Source organism: Taudactylus pleione, unplaced genomic scaffold (genome assembly GCF_031769625.1).
Source record: "Taudactylus pleione unplaced genomic scaffold, aTauple2 ptg000062l, whole genome shotgun sequence".
In the NCBI taxonomy this organism is placed as follows: Eukaryota; Metazoa; Chordata; class Amphibia; order Anura; family Myobatrachidae; genus Taudactylus; species Taudactylus pleione.
The window spans coordinates 950,297-968,457 of record NW_028284464.1 but is presented as its reverse complement, the minus strand read 5'-3'; the positions used below and the strand labels follow the sequence as shown (position 1 = coordinate 968,457).

At 40.8% G+C, this 18,161-nt stretch overlaps 1 protein-coding gene across 5 annotated transcripts in view; it reads right to left on the bottom strand.

Moving 5' to 3' along the window:
- Positions 1 to 4,468: 4,468 nt before the first annotated feature.
- Positions 4,469 to 18,161, bottom strand: part of PXN (paxillin) — a 33,850-nt gene continuing 20,157 nt past the window's right edge. Inside the window, exons 3-16 of one of the 5 annotated variants that reach the window (XM_088465231.1) lie at positions 15,871 to 15,944; positions 15,645 to 15,784; positions 14,555 to 14,747; positions 14,319 to 14,454; positions 11,198 to 11,932; positions 10,655 to 10,918; positions 9,356 to 9,820; positions 8,973 to 9,050; positions 8,589 to 8,714; positions 8,309 to 8,479; positions 8,057 to 8,230; positions 7,889 to 7,970; positions 7,544 to 7,692; positions 4,469 to 6,860 (exon numbers count right to left, since the gene is read on the bottom strand). In XM_088465231.1, coding sequence (XP_088321357.1) covers positions 6,594 to 6,860; positions 7,544 to 7,692; positions 7,889 to 7,970; positions 8,057 to 8,230; positions 8,309 to 8,479; positions 8,589 to 8,714; positions 8,973 to 9,050; positions 9,356 to 9,820; positions 10,655 to 10,918; positions 11,198 to 11,932; positions 14,319 to 14,454; positions 14,555 to 14,747; positions 15,645 to 15,784; positions 15,871 to 15,944 — 3,054 coding nt within the window. In that variant the 3' untranslated portion in view covers positions 4,469 to 6,593. The remainder of the gene's footprint in view (positions 6,861 to 7,543; positions 7,693 to 7,888; positions 7,971 to 8,056; positions 8,231 to 8,308; positions 8,480 to 8,588; positions 8,715 to 8,972; positions 9,051 to 9,355; positions 9,821 to 10,654; positions 10,919 to 11,197; positions 11,933 to 14,318; positions 14,455 to 14,554; positions 14,748 to 15,644; positions 15,785 to 15,870; positions 15,945 to 18,161) is intronic. The other 4 variants (XM_088465238.1, XM_088465245.1, XM_088465251.1 and 1 more) reach the window with 4 other exon arrangements.

Here is an 18,161-nt window from a genome sequence, read left to right as displayed (position 1 = left end):
CAGACCACGATGCTTCCGTCCAGCGCTTCCAGCAGCGTTCACCATGCGTTGGAAAGATGGCCGCCGAGGAGCAGAGAGGAGACTGGCTTGGGGGAGGAGCGCTGCTACAGGACCAGTCGGCAGTGTGCAGAGAGGGCTGTGTGCAGCGGGGGAGGCGCCGGCTGTGAGACAGGGAAGGCGCGCTCCCCTGGCATGCATTTAACCCCCGGGACGCAGCAGCGCTACCGCTCTGCTGCGGTCCGCTGTCCCAGGGGGTAGTGGAAGCGCAGGTTCAATACCTGGCTCCACGCTGCAGCCAGTCCCCAGGGAGCCCCCTGCCTGGGGACTCTGGACCATGTGTCAGCGGGGACCCACCGCGGGACCCCGCTGCTTACCTGCTGTCCCCCTTGAATCCGGCCATGGTACGGAACATCTGGGGTCACCGCTAGCTGTGACCCCAGATGCTCACCAGCATCCCCGGATCGGTACCGGCGTTCTGGTACCGGCGGGGGTGTAGGGAAGACAGCATGGACGTCAGGACTGACTGTCCATGCTGTTCAACCAGATGTGCAGCCACAGCTGCATGAAGAAAAAGCTTCAGGGGCTCTTCTAGCCCCCACTCCAACAGGTGCACCCGACTCCGGCCGGGCACCAAACTAAACTGAGGTGCCTTGGCTCGGGGGCGGGGTATATGAGGGGGACCCTAGTGCATCCTGGGAGGCTGAAAGCTTAACTCTATGGTGCCCGATGACTGACGTCACACCTATACCCCAAGGTATCCTGTGGATACCCTCTGGACCCTGAAGTAGAAATACATTTCTTTTTAACACTAGTCCCATCGCTGTAACAACCCTTTTTAACATTAGGGGGGTACCGACGGCTAGCTCTCCCGATCCACCAGTATGCAGCAGCACTTAACCTGGTATTATATACACCCAGCTGTAGCATCTTTCCATTTACACTCCCCCCCTACTAAGCTGCAGCTGCCGTTTCTAGTCTGTGACGGTGGCAGAGCACCAAACATAAAAATTTAATTTTAAATATACATTTACATGGTACCCATCAATGAGTTTTTAAAAAACGGCACGCAGTATGAGTGATTAACCCTCCCAGTGGGGTGGGTGCCATCTTGGTCACGGCTTCAGGATATTGAATCCTATAGGATACTTTACAGAGATCCAATGGGTAATTTTCAGAACTAAACGGATTACTAGCACTAGCACTTGCTGAAGGGATCATTTCCAAAGCAGAATATCACTTCATCAATATGGTTATTGAGTACCATATCCCTCCCATTTTTTAACTATTTACCTCAAATTCACAAAACACTGCACTACTCACCATTGGGTCGGCCTATTATTAGATCACTTTCACCAGGGCCACGTCATTTCTCAGAGATCCCACACTAAAGACACCATGCACGTATAGAATTTATTTGAATGGCTAGCTGGCATCTTGCATATGAGTTTCGTACACATAAAGTCATATACCCATATAACTGTTATGAATCTCAGAGAAGATTCACAATTGAATCATACCAGGAACATGAAGCTCAGGAGAGTATAGTAAATTGGGTGATCAAGAGTCAACTGATAATGAATTGTGAGGATAAGATGGCTCCTAGTTGAAATGTGAACTTGTGGGTTGAAATGTACTTGGCAAGTTGCAGCCTTAATTGCTGGTATGCACTTGGCTAGTTGCAGTCTTGAGGACTGATATGCGCTTGGCTAGATGCAGTCTTGAGGACTGGTATGCACTTGGTTAGTTGCAGCCTGAATAGCTGTGCAGAAATCTGCTGCTGCAGAGCAACTACACGGATGGATAGCCCTAGGAAGGCTTGTGATGAGAATTTGCATGTCTTCACACATTTTCGATCTGCTGAACCGGACCGAAACTGTATCCTCATCCGGATTCTGACTTGAAGTGGCCTGGCTTGAGAGTGAAGACTGGACTGGATTTTGCAGAGCAGGTCCCATGGCAAAAGCAGACAGCTTCAGTTAATGTAATGTGACCAGCTATAATGTTATGAATCTCAGAGAAGATTCACAATTGAATCATACAAGGAACATGAAGCTCAGGAGAGTATAGTGAATTGATCAAGAGTCAATTAATAATGAATTGTGAGGACAAGATGGCTCCTAGTTGAAATGTGACCTTGTGGGTTGAAATGTACTTGGCAAGTTGCAGCCTTAATAGCTGGTATGCACTTGGCTAGTTGCAGTCTTAATGACTGGTATGCACTTGGCTAGCTGCAGCCTGAATAGCTGGTATGCACTTGGTTAGTTGCAGTCTGAATAGCTGGTATGCACTGAGGGATATCAAGAATTGCTGTGAAAGTTTATTGCTTGCATGAATATACTTTACGTACATAAGTATCGAAAGTTGTCACCTTAGGGGTTCACCGCTCGCCACGCTTCAGGCTCGCCACAAGGTTATATTCCCCCTCTATGCCCACTTGGATGGTAAGGAATGACGCTGGACACTGGCTGATGACGTCAGGGTCCACTCCATGCAGGGGATTTAGACATTACCATGATTGATAATAATGGAGGGGACCCGTACCTCATCAGCCAGTGGCCAGCATCATTCCCTACCATCCAAGTGGGCATAGAGGGGGAATATAACCTTGTGGTGAGCATAGCGAGCCACCAAGTTCGAAGCATGGCGAGGGGACAACTTTCGGTACTTGTGTACGTAAAGTACCCAAGTACCATTCAAAACATTCATTGGGTTCGCTCTGCAATGAGTCCGTAAAGTACACAAGTATAGGCTTATTTTACTGGGCCTTCCCTGGCACCTTTGACATTTTTCACCAAGAGGCTCAAAATGTTTAAAGGTCTCCTACGGATGCTGACCACTACGTTAAAAACATACAGACAGAATGCAGCAATACCAAAGTGGATCTGCATTTGAATGCCTTTCCTGCCAAACGATGCTGGATCTGTTGTTGAGTTGAATTATGACAACTTTCTTCTGACAAGGTTACTTTGTTTTGTATGGAATCTGGTTGGAATTCCCTTCAAAGGATTTGAGTATCATAGAGTTAAATTTTTCTCCAAAAGTAATGAGTAATGCATGCACACTGTCAGATTTTTCTTCAAATCTGAACAATAACGATTTTAAAAATAGTTAAATCGTTCATATCTGAAAGAAAAATCTGACATGTGCAACGATGAACGATAACGATATCTGATGTGTTTGCAGTCAGTTTTGGACGATTGCCATTCATTTTAATGCAGTCAAAAATCGTTCAATTGTTTGCAAATCTTTCATCTGAAATATCTGACAGTGTATGCACCTTAGCAAAACACTATTGAAGAATTCTTATTTCTTGTCTGCAAGTGTGTATATTGATCACTAAATGATAGTTATATCTGAACAGTGTCATTAAATGTACAGTAGCTGCTCTACAGTTGTGCAAAAGACTGAACCATGGTTCCCCTTGAAGTATCTCCTATGCTGTGGCCACACTGGAAGAATTGCCATGACCTCTACTTTCTCTTAATCTTTCTTGGCATGTGAGGGATGACAGGAAAGATAGACAAGATATAGGTTAGCCAAAACCTAGCTGCCAATGATCCCACTCTCTCTGTCCCTGGAACTTTGTGCTGAGAGAAGAAACTTGGTACTTTGGTATTCTGGTTTGTCATCTACTTGAGGAAATATCAATATTTGATTAAGTAAAAGACTAATATAGAGACCATTTCTTGGAAACATTTGCCTCCGATACCATCATTAGTTTACTTTTGGTGACTCTTGCTATTTAGACCACTGTCATGTGGTCTGAGCACATTCTGCTACCCATCTGCAGCTAATTCTCCTAGCCATAGCCACTTCCATGATGCATGCACAGAACACTGGTGTTGATCCAAACACGCACCCTTTGACAACCTGATCTTATTCTGGAGGTACTGAGTCCCGGCTTGCGTCCATGGATGGAGAGGAAACAGGACAAACAAGCAAGCATCTACATTTCAAAAAAACAAAACAGCACTATCTGACACAAGAGGAATTGCATGATTTACACAATATGGGTGAGTTTTTAGCCTGTCTCTACATAAACTAGACAGGAGGCAACAATAATGTCTGTCCTTAAGGATTGCAGAAAAAAAGTTGCCATTATTTAGGGATTTTAGTTACTCTCTTGGACTAATTTCCAAACCCTCAGCAACAAAGACTTGTATGCTATATGTTTTATCACCTTGGAAATTAAATTGTTTTCCTGGATTGCTGAGTTACCTAAACACAACTCTACACAATATTTGCCTATATATTTTGTGCAGGTAATATCTCCCACATGACTGAGACATGCCTTCAGATTCAAAATGTGAAGATGGTTGACCAACTAGCAGATGGTCTGTAGTATAACCATCCCTTATTTACCCTTTAACTGAACTTACTACAAAATTGTATGTGCTGTTGCTTTTCACTTTTATCAGCCATTTTTAAATAGATTTTTGAACCAAAAAAGTATAATGATCCACCAAGCCAAAATTGTAAATTTTATTGCCATTTTTCAAAGAAGCAAGAGGTTACATAAAGCAGTGTGAAAGTGGTGTGGGGGGGGGGGGAAGCATGGCAAAAAAAGGGTTGTTTGTATTCAGAATTTATCCAATTATTTTTTACTTCTGGATTAGAATCTTGGCTTATAAACTACAACAGGAACTGCAGTGTGCAGTAAATCAGGTTCACTTCATACAATGCAGTTCAATCAAAACAGCAAATCTGACAGAAAACTTCTAAAAGCACTGAACTAGCAGACAGCAGTCCTGTTTGGCCCTGTTCATTTGCTTTAGATGAAATGTGTCACCACAATTTAAGTTTTGAACGTGAGGTAATAGAAAATACAGAATATTTAACTATGACAACAATAAAATGGAACAATGTAGGTGCTGTTCTGGAATACCTATACTGAAGGTGAATACACCCTACTTCAGAATATATTTTAAATCTGCAACAATTTTTCTTTAAAGACTTTCCTGAGGTCAAGTTATAAGTATGCCACAGACTGTGCACAAACTACTTTGGGAATGTTCATACCTGCAGTTCTGGTGCCCATTACTATAATGCAACAAAACTGTGACTGCTCCCCCCACCACACTCTCCCCAACACATTATTCTTAAACTCAAAAACACAGTGTAAAGTATCTTACATGCCAATGATCCAATAATGAAACATACAGTATCACAAGAAACCGTTCAATAATAGGAACAGAATATTTTACCTTCATCCAGTCTGTCTACACGCAAATGCATTCAAACTGGATGAAAACCTCCTTTGAATTTCTGGTCTAAGTCATCGATCTAGATGTGTGAACAAATTTGAATTAAGACATTCATTTTAAGTCCATGGACAGTTCAAAGTAACTTAGACATTTGTCAATATATTTGTATATTTTATTAACAATAAAAAAATAGGATGGTTTGTGTCAGGACATTCTAGGATCATACCAAGGTAAAGGCATCTTGGCCACAGCCATAATCTTTGGCATTTCAAACAATCATAGTTTTAATGTGCAGTGCATGCTGATGAATGTATTTATATTTAAATGTTCAGCTAACAGTGAACCATTAAACAAACCCTGTCAGGGTACAAATGATCGCCACATTAACATACGACTTTACAGAAAAAGAAAGTGTTAGGCTCTTTAAACCGAAGAAAAATAAACTGTGTTGGTAATGCACAATTTACATCATCATTTTGAATTTTGGCATTATTTATAAGTCATTGAAGTGGCTTAATTTTGAAATACTGCTTTTTAATTAACATATATCCAAAACTGTTAATATAGTAATTCCACACAAAATACTGAATTGTTAATAGCCAAGTTTTGTTAAAGCGCAAAAAATCCAGTCCCACTGGATTCACTTTGTTTATATGTGTTATATATTTATATAGGTGTATACTTTATTTAAAAAGCCAATTTTATTTTGTCAATAAAATTGAAATAAACATAGTATAAGAAATCACACTCTTTTTAATGAGCAAAAAGGGTCATTTGAGATTAAAAAATAAAAAAAAACGCTGAAATGAGATCAGCATTCGGGTGACAAGTTACCAGTAACTGTCAGTAGAAAATGTTATTGCTGTAATTCCCAAATCCGGCTCTGTTATAACACAGCTTAATCAATATAAATCAAAGCTGCCATTCAAGTGACTATGAGAGTCAGCTGGTTTTATAATCAAGGGAACCTACAGCAGACTCCATTCTAAGCCACTTTACCAAGAGCCATCTTGCATACACACAACCCTTCATATTCTGTGATTGTCTCTCTCTTTCTAAAGTGCTGGATTGCCAACAGCACAAACTGAACATGACATGTAGTCATGGATATTACACAAACATAGAGAACAGAGGGTTCATAGTTTGCACTCATGAGTGGCCTTGTGCTGCCTACTGTGATATGAGAAGGAGCCTCCTTAAAACAAGATGATATTTAGTGACCAACAGTATGAGTTCCTTACAATACAATGAAGTAGTAGATGTGAATGGTGTATATGAATTCTCACTATAATCTTCTATGCTCCATTCCCAGACATTAACCACCCTGGCAGCCCACAAAGGCTGTTCATACCCTCATGAGTGAAATGTTTGGATACAGTGCAATGTTCTCTAACAAAAGAGCTTGACAAAGCAGTTCTGGCAATATGGCTTGTCGTTCTGCTCCTTGAAGGTTCCTTTGTTCAGCTGCTTAAGGCAGAAGGCACAGACAAAGTGCTCGGGGTGGAACTTCTTCCCCATTGCGGTGATACAACGGCCGGTGATAGGCTTCTGGCAGCCGGAACAAAGGGAACCGCGGCGCTCATGGTAATGCACCTCACAGTATGGCTGGCCATCATGCTCAAAGAAGCTCCCATTGATAAATGGAGTAAAACATTCCTGGAAGGAAAGCAAATTCTTTATGAATCTCTTTAATGAATTTCAGCGTCGGCAACAAAAAAGACAATGAAAATATTACAGGAGAGCATTATTTTAAGCAGTGCATAGGTTCCAACAGCAAAGGAAAAGACCAGGGCTGATGACAATGTAAACAATTGTTTCACAAGGCGAAGCAGCATTCTGTAGAGTGCGCTGCAAAACTAATGGTACGCGTCAAGGAAAATAATAGGTTGAGGGACCAATTTGAGATGTCATATACATGAGATATCCAAGTGCCTGAGACTGAGATATAGGGGTAGATGTACTAAGCCTTGGAGAGTACCAACCAATCAGCTCCTAACTGTAATTTCTCAAACAGCCTGTAAAGTGACAGTTAGGAGCAGATTGGTTGGTACTTTATCGCCATCCACTTTCTCTCTCTCCAAGGCTTAGTACATCTCCCCCATAGTTTAGAGCTTTACTGGGCTGAGAGTGATGGAATAAAATTCACAAAGGAAAATGCAGAACAACTCATGGCAACTAAATTTTGCCTTTAATTTTCTTAACACCTTTAATCTCCTTAGTTATTACACATTTCCTTTCTAGTTTTTAATAAAAGTTTCCTTATGTGAAAGGTACAAGAGCTTACAGAAAAAGTAAGAGATAAGGAAGCTACAACGGTAGGAATAGAGAGAGACTCGTACCCTGCAGACAAAGCACTCCGGGTGCCATAGGGTATTCAGTGCAGAGATGTAGTTCTCCAGGATGGCGTGTGTGCAGCCACCACACTTGGGAGCAAACATGTCAAAATAATCCTTCCGGCAATAGGCCTTTCCATCCCTCTCATGGAAACCTGTAAACGAATCAAATGGGAGCATTTAAATATACAGGTTGTTCCCCAAATTTAGATGCTGAAAGTGTAAAGCATAAAACCTAATAAGGGCGTTGTAAGTACACCTTATAAGAAATTATAAGTCACTCTGTAGACTGTCAATGCATATTTTATGGATAGACAAAATACCCCCATTAGTAACCCCTACATGCGCTACCTTCAGGTCCAAAGAATGCTCCACACTGTGCACAGAAGAAATGTTCCGGATGCCATGTTCTGTCTAAAGCGGTCACAACTTTCTAAAGGGGCAAAAGAAAAGTTACATCTAATGTGGAGATGAAAGATTATGATTTTATAATGTCCTGCTACAAGTCCAAGCACTCACATCCAGTATAGGTCCATTACAGTAAAAACAGCGAGGCGAGAACAGATTGTGGTAATCCTTTTCACAGTATGGCTGACCATCTCGCTCAAAGAAGTTACGAGATCCAATTTCCTCCTGGCAGTGTGTGCATACAAAGTGCTCGGGATGCCAAGTCTTTCCCATGGCTGTGACAACCTGCATGGGAGTAAATGTCATCAGCCTACCTGTATTTACACCAGGTACCTTCTCCCAAAATCAGAACACGATAGTCACCTGACCAGCAATTGGTTTCTTGCAAGCACCACAAACACCCTTAGCCACTGTTGCCACTCCCAACTTGTTAAGGTCAGACTGCAAACTGCCCAGCATGTTGTCCAGCTGACTGCCTGGCTTGGGGGCACTGGAAGGAGGAGAACTGTTCACAGGCATCCCTTTGGACATGATCTGTAAGAGAAGAAACAAGTTCTGAGATAGAATACAATATCCCTCTGTTAAATAATATACTACCCTTGATCAACATTTTACTATCTTGAGAGCCAGGCCAAGTATGTACCAAAGGTGAGTCATTGGCTGCAGTCTGGAACCTAGAGTAGCCGTTACTGTAATCACAACCAGGCATGAAATCCGTGTCTTCTTGGGAAGGCCAAGCAGAGGAGGCCGGTAGGAAAGAAACCAGTGACTAGAGACCAATATAAAGAGATAAAATTGGTGACTAAGTCACTTCACAATATGCTGATTCAGCATGCAAATAAACACACCACAAGAGCAGACTGTTGGATAACATGCATCCTCTGTCACCAACTGGTTTCAACCACAGTCTTTACACGATTACGGAATTGAAAACAAATATCTTTAAAACCCATACAACTCATAACACTGCACCAATTCCAAAAAACAAAATTGCCAAGATCAGCACACAGACAAAAAAGGAACCTGCCTTGTCAGGTAGAGAAGGACTCGGTGGAGGACGCGCAGCAAAAGCTACAGAACTAGTAGAGGCAAAAGGAGACATCATCTGCAAGGAGAATCAGAATGGACTCATTATGAAAGCCTCCAAAGGGAAATGCTTGACCAACAAAACAAAACAAAAAAACAAAACAAACAATATACAAACACTGAAATACTACCAAGGTAACCCAGTTACAATAGGAATATACTACAAAAAAGACCACATACTTCTTAAATAATAAAAAAAAAACTCCCACAAGACCAACACCACATAATTCTGCAATGGTCACAGACTGCTCAAAATCCAGGCATGCTTTCCTGCTTTTTAAAGCAGCTTTTAATGGGGAACTAAGAATCTTATAAATTTCATGCCTGAATAGGTGGAAAAAGTGGATTACTGTCCGTCTGGCAAGCCACAGAGACGCAGGACTTCGGCGCAGGTAGAGATCTGGCAGGAGCTGATGTGAAAATCCATGGGACAGGCAGTTCATCCTGATAAAGAGTTCTAGATTCTTCCTGAGGAGGAAGTGCCCTGGACAGATCCTGATAATCATCACTATATCTTTTCCAAGAAGATGGTGGCTGAGGGGGAAGTGTACTTACAGTAGGAGTGTGCAGGGGAGGCAGAATGGGGGGCAAAGGAGGGGCCGGAGGTGGAAGAAAAGCAGTAGCAGTGGTATTAGAGGAGAAAGAAGAAGAAAAAGGAGGATAATGAGGGGGTTGTGCAGGGGATGTAGATTTAGACACAAGTCTAGTTGCCTGCAAAGTACGGGGAGGAGAAGTAGTGACAGATAATGTTTTTCTCATGAGTTGTGGAGAATCTGGAGGTATAATTATCTAAATGAGAAAACAAGATGGGGAAAGAAAAAGAAATCCAAATCAATGAAGAATACACACTTATTTTGTTGCAACTACAGTATATATATATCTGTAGCAAATATAATTTTTCCAAGCCACTCCTATTTAGATAATAGACTTGAGAAATTAAATTCATAATGTAGCCCTTCTGAGTCAATGCTTTTCTCAGTGTGTTTTTGAAGCATGCTAAATACATGCTTGTGATTTGCCAAGGCTCATATGATCGTGTTCTAAGACTTTACGGATACTGAAGTTGGGTGCTTTTATCAATTGTCTGAGATTGTCATTACTTTCCTTTTATTTGCACACACTTGATCAATATTGCCCTTCCTCTACATTAGCAATGCAAGAGATAGAATCTTATCTACTTAAACATGGAATTCAATGATATTTTAGCATAAAATGTGACTAAAAGAAATGAACATTAACTACACATAAGATAAAATAGAGGATAAAAAATTTATGTCCACAAGAACACAGTCATACCTTATGTTTAAGTTTCTCATCATCACATCAGAAGGGTGAAAAATACCTAACTCCCTATAATTGTATAACATACTAACCAATACCCAGTAAAACAAAAATGATAAGTACTTTGCACAAGACCTAGATCTATTTATTGTTAGTTTTTTATTTAAATGAATTCAAGCCTCACAAAGAAAAAAAGAGGTCCTAAAGTATAAGCACCTAAAACATATAAAGATTCACATACATAGCAAATTAGGAGACTTTTCGGACTCCTCATAAAACTAACCAGCCCATGCAAAGCATAGTACAAGAAGGCTATCATTTTCTCCCTATACTCCCATCTACCTTCTCTATTCTCGGTTCAGACAACAGCTCATTTCTAGTGGGCTGAGAAGTAATGATGACTCCCTCTGTAAGCCAATTATCCTCTGGGGTCTTGCAAGTCTCTTGCTTCTCTATGCCAAACCGCCCATGTAGCTCTTCAATTAGGCGGTCTTGTGAAGCACTCTTGTTGTATATAGCTGGTCCAAATTTCCGTCGAGGAGAAAGGTCACGAGACATTGGATGCACATTAGGAGTCTCTTTAGTTCTTTTAATCACAGATTTCATCTGAACAAACAACAGAATGTTAAACAAAAGAGCACACAAAGTGCACTGTAAAACCAGCATGTTACGCTCCAACACCACCACAACACACAGGAGCAGTACCGTGTTCCATGTCGTACACAGCTCTTATTAGAAATGCAGGATACATTAGATCTTTCAAAACCAAAAGTTTCCAGATGTTGTCACACATTCATCTATTTGTACATGCACCTATAATAATGAATTCTTCGGTCATGCATATTGTTCCATGCACAGGACAAGCTCCACACACAACATGCTTGCCTGACGTAAGGCAGAGATCCGTTCCCGTGCTGGAGTCTCTGGTAACATAATTTGGTGCGATTCCTGTATCCAAGAATCGTCCATGCTTTTTGGGTCAGGATGAAATACAGTTGCATGTTGTCCAAAGTCTCCATCTGTGGTACTGCTGCTTACTTGCTCACCAGGGGGTTCCATAAACTTAGGATCATTTCCAAGTTCATCATCTACACTCCTCAAGGAGACTGAACACGGTTGATGTGTGGTTTCTGATGAGAGAGCTTCTTTACTTATAACCATGTTCTCATGTGGTTCCCACAGAGCACAAGCATTTTGTTCAAAAGGAGATTGTACTTCAGGTGGACCATCAGACTGGACAGCAAGTTCTAACTGTGTGTATTCTACAGGACGAACATCAAGTTCTGTTTGCTTAACTTGAGACTTATGATAGCTTGGCAGGTAAATATCTGTCCTCAAACTATAAGCATTGAATGGGCAGGTAACCGGCTGATCTTTATTAGCCCCATCTATCTCTACTCCATGGCTGGACAGGACAGGTGCTTTCCTAAAATGAGAGGTCAAGGCAGGGTTTTCCTCCTCATCAATGCGCAGGAGAACTGCGGAGCTAACAGGAGTGAGAGCATCACACCCACTCTCCTGCCTTGCATATAGAGAAGTAGTACAGAAAGTGCTTGCAGGAGATGTAGGTTTATTTTTTTTCAGATCAGAAACAGGTCCAGATAAAGAATGACGACACGTCTGTATTAGAAGTAAAAAGAAAAGGCCAAAGAAAAAATAGTTACAGAAAACAAATATTAGTACACAAGTCATTGTTGCACTGACAACAGCCACTTACTATACATCTTGGAAAAGAACAAAATCATGATATCAAAATGATTATAGATTAAGCTGAGAGGGGGATAATAAAAACAAAAAACATTAATTTAGTGGCCAAACCAGGAAGTCCTTTAGAATGCTTCTGCAGGTAATTCACAGTGCAATACACAATTGTTCTGAGATGTGATAATTCAGTGGTCCCAGACAGATTTGGCACAAATCTTATGGTCACACCAAAAAAAAAAAGTTAGAAAGAAATATATAAATACTGTCTGTCTTTCTTTAGGTTATTTGTAAGCAAACACATGTTCCTCTGTCTACAAACTATGTCTGATAATGAAAAGTACTTTTGAAGTATTAAAAGGGAATGGGGCAGATAAGAGGGGGGGTAATGTATGTTTGGTACATATAGAATACGGTTTTCTCCTGAAAGTCGAGATCAAAAACAAGGGTGGCTCTTCAAATGGGCTGTTTGTATCAGGTACAGTCACAGAATGTACTAAAAATCTTTTTTTGGTATGAATTTTAGTATAAATATGTTCCTATATAACTTCATTAGATAAAACATGAGAAAACAATTAGATTAAAGTACTGAGAACTTTAAGAATTTGTAAAATGGTACAGTAGCGTCAGCTCTGACGGGCACTTAAATCTACAGTGTTCCTGACAGTCAATAAGGGTATAGATGAGGAGGAGCTTCAGCTTTTGCTGGTAAATATGAAGTGCTCAGGTCCTGTCACAGCTAAATGTACTGAGGAGCTGTCAAAAAAAAACAAAAAACAGAAATCTCTGCAAAATCCTCTGATACTACACCTGCTGCACCACACAGCAGAGAAGAGTTACTAATCTATTTAATTGGTAAGAATTTTATTTGTTATGAAGTATTTTATTACCATTTCTTGCAAATGGAAAGGACAGCTTTTTTGAAGTTAGTAAAGTTTGTATATGAAGGATTAGTTATTTAAATTCGCCACATTATCTCCAATAACTAGTCCTTAGATTACAAATATATTAAAAAGTAAAGTGATTACATGGATATGTAGGAAAATAAATGGAGCCATTAACTATAAATTACCGAATCAGCAAAAAAAGAAAATTAAAAAAAAAAAGTCTTGCAATCTATTACTAATGTATAAGCAGGATAGCAGTTACATTTAAGGATTTCCAAATGTGTGGTATACTGTACTTCTCCTTTTAAAGTTCTCCCACAAAGCTTGAAAAATAAGAATAGTTCTGTTACTCCCATAATGTATTTAAGAGAATGAAAATTATGCAACATAAACCACACAAGTAATGTGCGTTACATATGTATGTTTCCTTTAAAGGAATCAAACAAAAAATGTTGCATATGGTAGAGATGACAAGTGTCAATACACTACAAAAAAAATACAAAAAAGCAGAACTATGTCCAAAAAGCAGAAATTGTAGAAGGGAAGGTCTAGCCACCTCCCGATGTACTAATGCTACAGTGCAAGTGCCCTCAATGATCGTGCACCACTGGTGCAAAACAGATGACATCGTCCACTGAGACTCTAACCCTCGCCCCAAACTGCTAAGGCTATTTTCAGGATAAGGCTAATCATAACACACACCAAGTAGTACGAGTGGATTTCTCATCATTGTTTTCCGTGCCAGGCCATGAATATTCAACCAACACCATTGAAGCAGGAGCTTCAAAGGACTAGTGTGGCCTTTTAGATCTGCCATACTGATTAGAAAAAGCACAGGTCACCAATCCACAATACAGGAGCGTAAAATATGATTTCTAAGATTTGGAAGGTCTAGCATAAACTTATTTACTCAAGAAAAACAATAACGGTCCAACATTACAATATCTTGTACATTTTTAAATTGGTAATTAGGTTTAGCCATATTTGTGGAAGCTGCATTATGCTTAATATGACATACAACTGCAGAAGTCATGTACCTGTACTCAGGTGCTCAATAAGAGGATTTCACCATGTTGAAACCTTGTAAGTGAATAGAACTGGAGGTTATACATAAGAGGCAGGTAAAAGCAATCCAATAATGGGATACTCCTGCTTCCGGTACAATGGAATGCTGCCAGTAAAGGCAAGGCATCACCGGAAAGAACAAATGACTTGTATTGTTTGACTAAAGTCCACAAATGCTTCTAAGATAAATAACAATTGTATTCTTTATAGTTAAATAAGATTGTAAATGCATAGCAGCACACTAGACATGTACATCTAGTGCTGATGTTTTAATAGACCAGTTGCCTAAGAAATTACAAGATAGATAAACAGCACAGTAATGCCACATTTAAGTAACGCTCGGTATAATCTACCTTAAAATCAGAGAGTGAGGCCATGAGTTCGTCCAGTTCACGAGTTGCAGACGAGGCTGACATCCTAGTTTGCTGCTGGCTGGCATTGACCCTCTGAGGGTTGCTGATCTCCCCTTGAGTCACAGTTATTGATGGGCTGTATGAAGAAGCAAAGCTCAGTATTTAGCTACAAGGGGAGACCAAACAGAGAGGATAGTAATTGTATGTTAGGAAATGTTAAAAGCAAAAGTGCTTACACTGGGCTGGGTACAGAGCTCTCAAGTTCATCCAGAAGACTCTCTACACTAGGACGGACATCCTCAATTCCCCTTGCACCATTGCGTTTAGGTTTTTCCTTCGAGGACTGTGCAATCTTTATACCTGAGCTGTCTGAGACATTGGTGAGACCAGCAGGAGCCACAGGTTGCGAGATGTTTCGGCAAAAATCATCTAAGTAACAAAAAACAAGATTATTTGCCTGATCCAAAGCACTCCTTAACCAGCAACAACTGTTTAAAAGTATATATGACAACAAAAACCAATTCAAGAAACAAATAAAGGTCATAAATAAGAGGTAGCACTATACAAAGTACTTATAGGGAAAATGGCTACCACACGCAGTTAGAAATACTTCAATGCACCCTGGAACAGATTCTACAAGTGTCTGTCTCTCTGAGGGATGCGACACCATCCTTTCATGAGAAATTATTTTGGTTGACATTATGTTGATTGACAAGACCAGAATCTTCTGGATAGGTTTAGCGGAGTAGAGATCTAGAGTGGGATGGCCATGATGTGGTTTACATGGTTATTATGCTATTGAAAACATTGAGCCTGGAAGGATTTTGCCATATATGACCTTAAACAAGATGGGATGTTACAAATCTGTCCTCTATCCTCTGTGTGTTATGAGTCACATTAGATAGAGCACAAGACCCGCCAGCTCATGTGAAAACAGCCGCTGACACTAACGCAGCATTTTTCATACAGATACAGCTGCAGTCTCACAGACCATACACATGCCGCATATCTTATTAATTACCAAAGGCTGCTTGTGCGTCTTACTCCTATCACATTGCGAATAAGACATTTGCGGTGAAAAATATGCACAAAAATACCTTCTGCATAAACGCGCACGGGACTAAGTGCGACTAGAAGGGCTGTTTAGCACGACTGCAGCAACGAGGTCATAGAACACAACTGTAAACTGCTCAATGGACTTCTCCTAAAAACTCAATATACTCTGTATAGCTCATTTATTTTTCCATTGCTCTAGTACGTAACTGTACGATGTAGAAAAATTAATAATGAAGACTATTAATAGTATTTGATTCGTAAGTGCCTCACCTGCGGACAGGCTACTTGATGGGGCTTGCTGCACAGCATTTAGTTCCAGGAGCAGACGGTCCAGCTCTGACAAATTGCTTCCCAGAGATGAGCTCATGACAGTGGGGGATGGTTCTGCGGATCGCTGCTTGTTGGGGAAACTGTCCCAAAGATAAATAGTAGAGATCATATGAGTTGTGTATTAAAAAGAAATGGTGTAATAACAGATGTTGCCCATTATGCTCACCTATACACATGCTCCTCTTCTCCAGCAGAGGGGGATCCCACACTCTCCTTTGGAAGAGAACTGTGGAGGGGATTCTGTGACAGTGAAAAGTAAAAGAGGTCAACAGGAGTTTAAATATAGTTTGAAGCAACCACTGCATTTCATGTGGAACTTCTAATTCACACACATTGGAAGGAAATGGCTTACAATTCCACTATACAACCAACATCTTATCTTATGCGCACAACATGAACAAATATAATTTATACATCATGGACCTGTATTACTCAAATTGAGATAAGCAGGAATTTGTTTTTCTAAGGACTTTTTGAAACATTATTTATACTCATACATCTACCTCATTTGATTGTTATATTACTATTGTATACACCTGAGTATTTTTAACACATGCAATCTATGACTTGGTTTTATATATTTATTAATACCTTTTGAAGTATTTTTATTCTTTGTGGTTCTAATTGTGTTTATCAAGAAAATGTTCGGAAACCTTTAACTGTTTACTCACTGGTCACAATTAATCTTTACACGTCATACTACTTAGCAATTTAAACTATATATAGGTGATCTGATAAGATTTCCCTGTTCACAAATATAATTTAACTATACTGTTTACAGTATGTTCCCTGGATGTATGGTGCAGTACGCTTGTGTACTGTCATGTATGATATACAGCACATTCTGCACTGTAAAAAGTATATTTCACCAGCAGCATTTTTCCACTGCACAGTTTGCAGAAACTGGGTCACTTATGCGCCAGAAGGCCCCCTACCTGGAGGTCCTGTGGAGGGGCCACAGCTGCAGTCCCTGGAGAAAGCAGCAGTGGTTACTACTGGTTAGTACCACTCTGGAGCTCTAAGTGTTTCAGAACCAGAAGCAGATATACTGCTGCCCAGGGGTCAGACTACTAGCCCTTTGAAGCTTATATCACCTAGAATAGGCGAAAGACCTTAAGCAGGAATCTTAGAATGTACTTTGGGCAGAGAATTTTAAGATAAACCTCCCAGGCAGACTTGGTGGATTGAGTCCGGATGGAACAAGTCATCTCCTTCCCTTTCCCCCCACATCAGGCAGTGCAAGCACAGAGGGGTAAAAAAAACAAAAAAACAATACCACTGAGTACAACAGTAAAAACATGGTCAAAGTGCATTCCTGTGCAATATAAGTAAATAAAATGGGATTTAGGTACTTACCGGTAAATACTTTTCTCCGATTCCACAGGGGACACTGGAAGCTATGACACTGGGGTATAGAGGCGTGGTTAGTTGGAGCTGGCACTTTAAATAATTTAGGAGTGTGAAGGGCCTCCCCCTCTATGCCCCATCAGCCCTCAGTTTAAAAAAAATTAAGACCGAGAGGAGATGGAGAACAACATGAGTAAAAAGAGAAGAGAAAATCACATAACAAACAGAACTATACAAACAAACAGGCAGGCGTAGAGCGCTAAGGTGGGTGTCCAGTGTCCCCTGTGGAATCAGAGAAAAGGATTTACCGGTAAGTACCAAATCCTATTTTCTCTTTCATCCACTAGGAGATACTGGAAGATATGACACTAGGGAAATCCCAAAGTTTTCCCCACAGACGGGAGCGCTTTGAGGAACCTGAAAAATAAGGCAGCCAAATCATGAAGCTGAAGTCGTAACGTGTCAAACCCATACATCACAAAGGTATGTACTGAAGACCAAGTAGCCTCACGACACAGTTGCATGGTGGAAGCACCCCGACGTGCCACCCATGACGTACCCACAGAGCATGTGGAATGTGCTGAAAACAGAAGGAAAAGGTGGTCTAAACGTAGAACCAGTCAACCCCCTCCGAGCAGCATCATACATAACAAAAAACAAATCAGTTTTACGGGGAAAAAAAAAGAAAAAACACGCTGTCCAAGCCTCACAGAGATGGAGTACTCTAACAACATTTAGAGTGGAGGATACTCCGGAGTCCTCAACCAAGAAGGCACCACAATAGTCTAATTATGTGGAAGGCCCACACAACCTTAGGAAATAAAACTACATGTGTCCTGAGCCCTGCCCCATCATCATGAAGGAAAATGTATGGGGTGTACAAGACAGGGCTCCCCCGCCCCAACTCTGAAACCCGACAGGCCGAAGTCAATGACAGGAGGAGGACCATCTGTCAAGACACATACTTGATAGTTACCCCATCAAGCGGATCAAACATGGAAGACTGAAGGAACGTATACACCAAAAGTAAGTCTCAGAGAACTGTAGGCGGAACAAAGGTGGCGACACCCGAAACACTCCCAGAAGAAAAGTCCACACCCAGGCATGAGG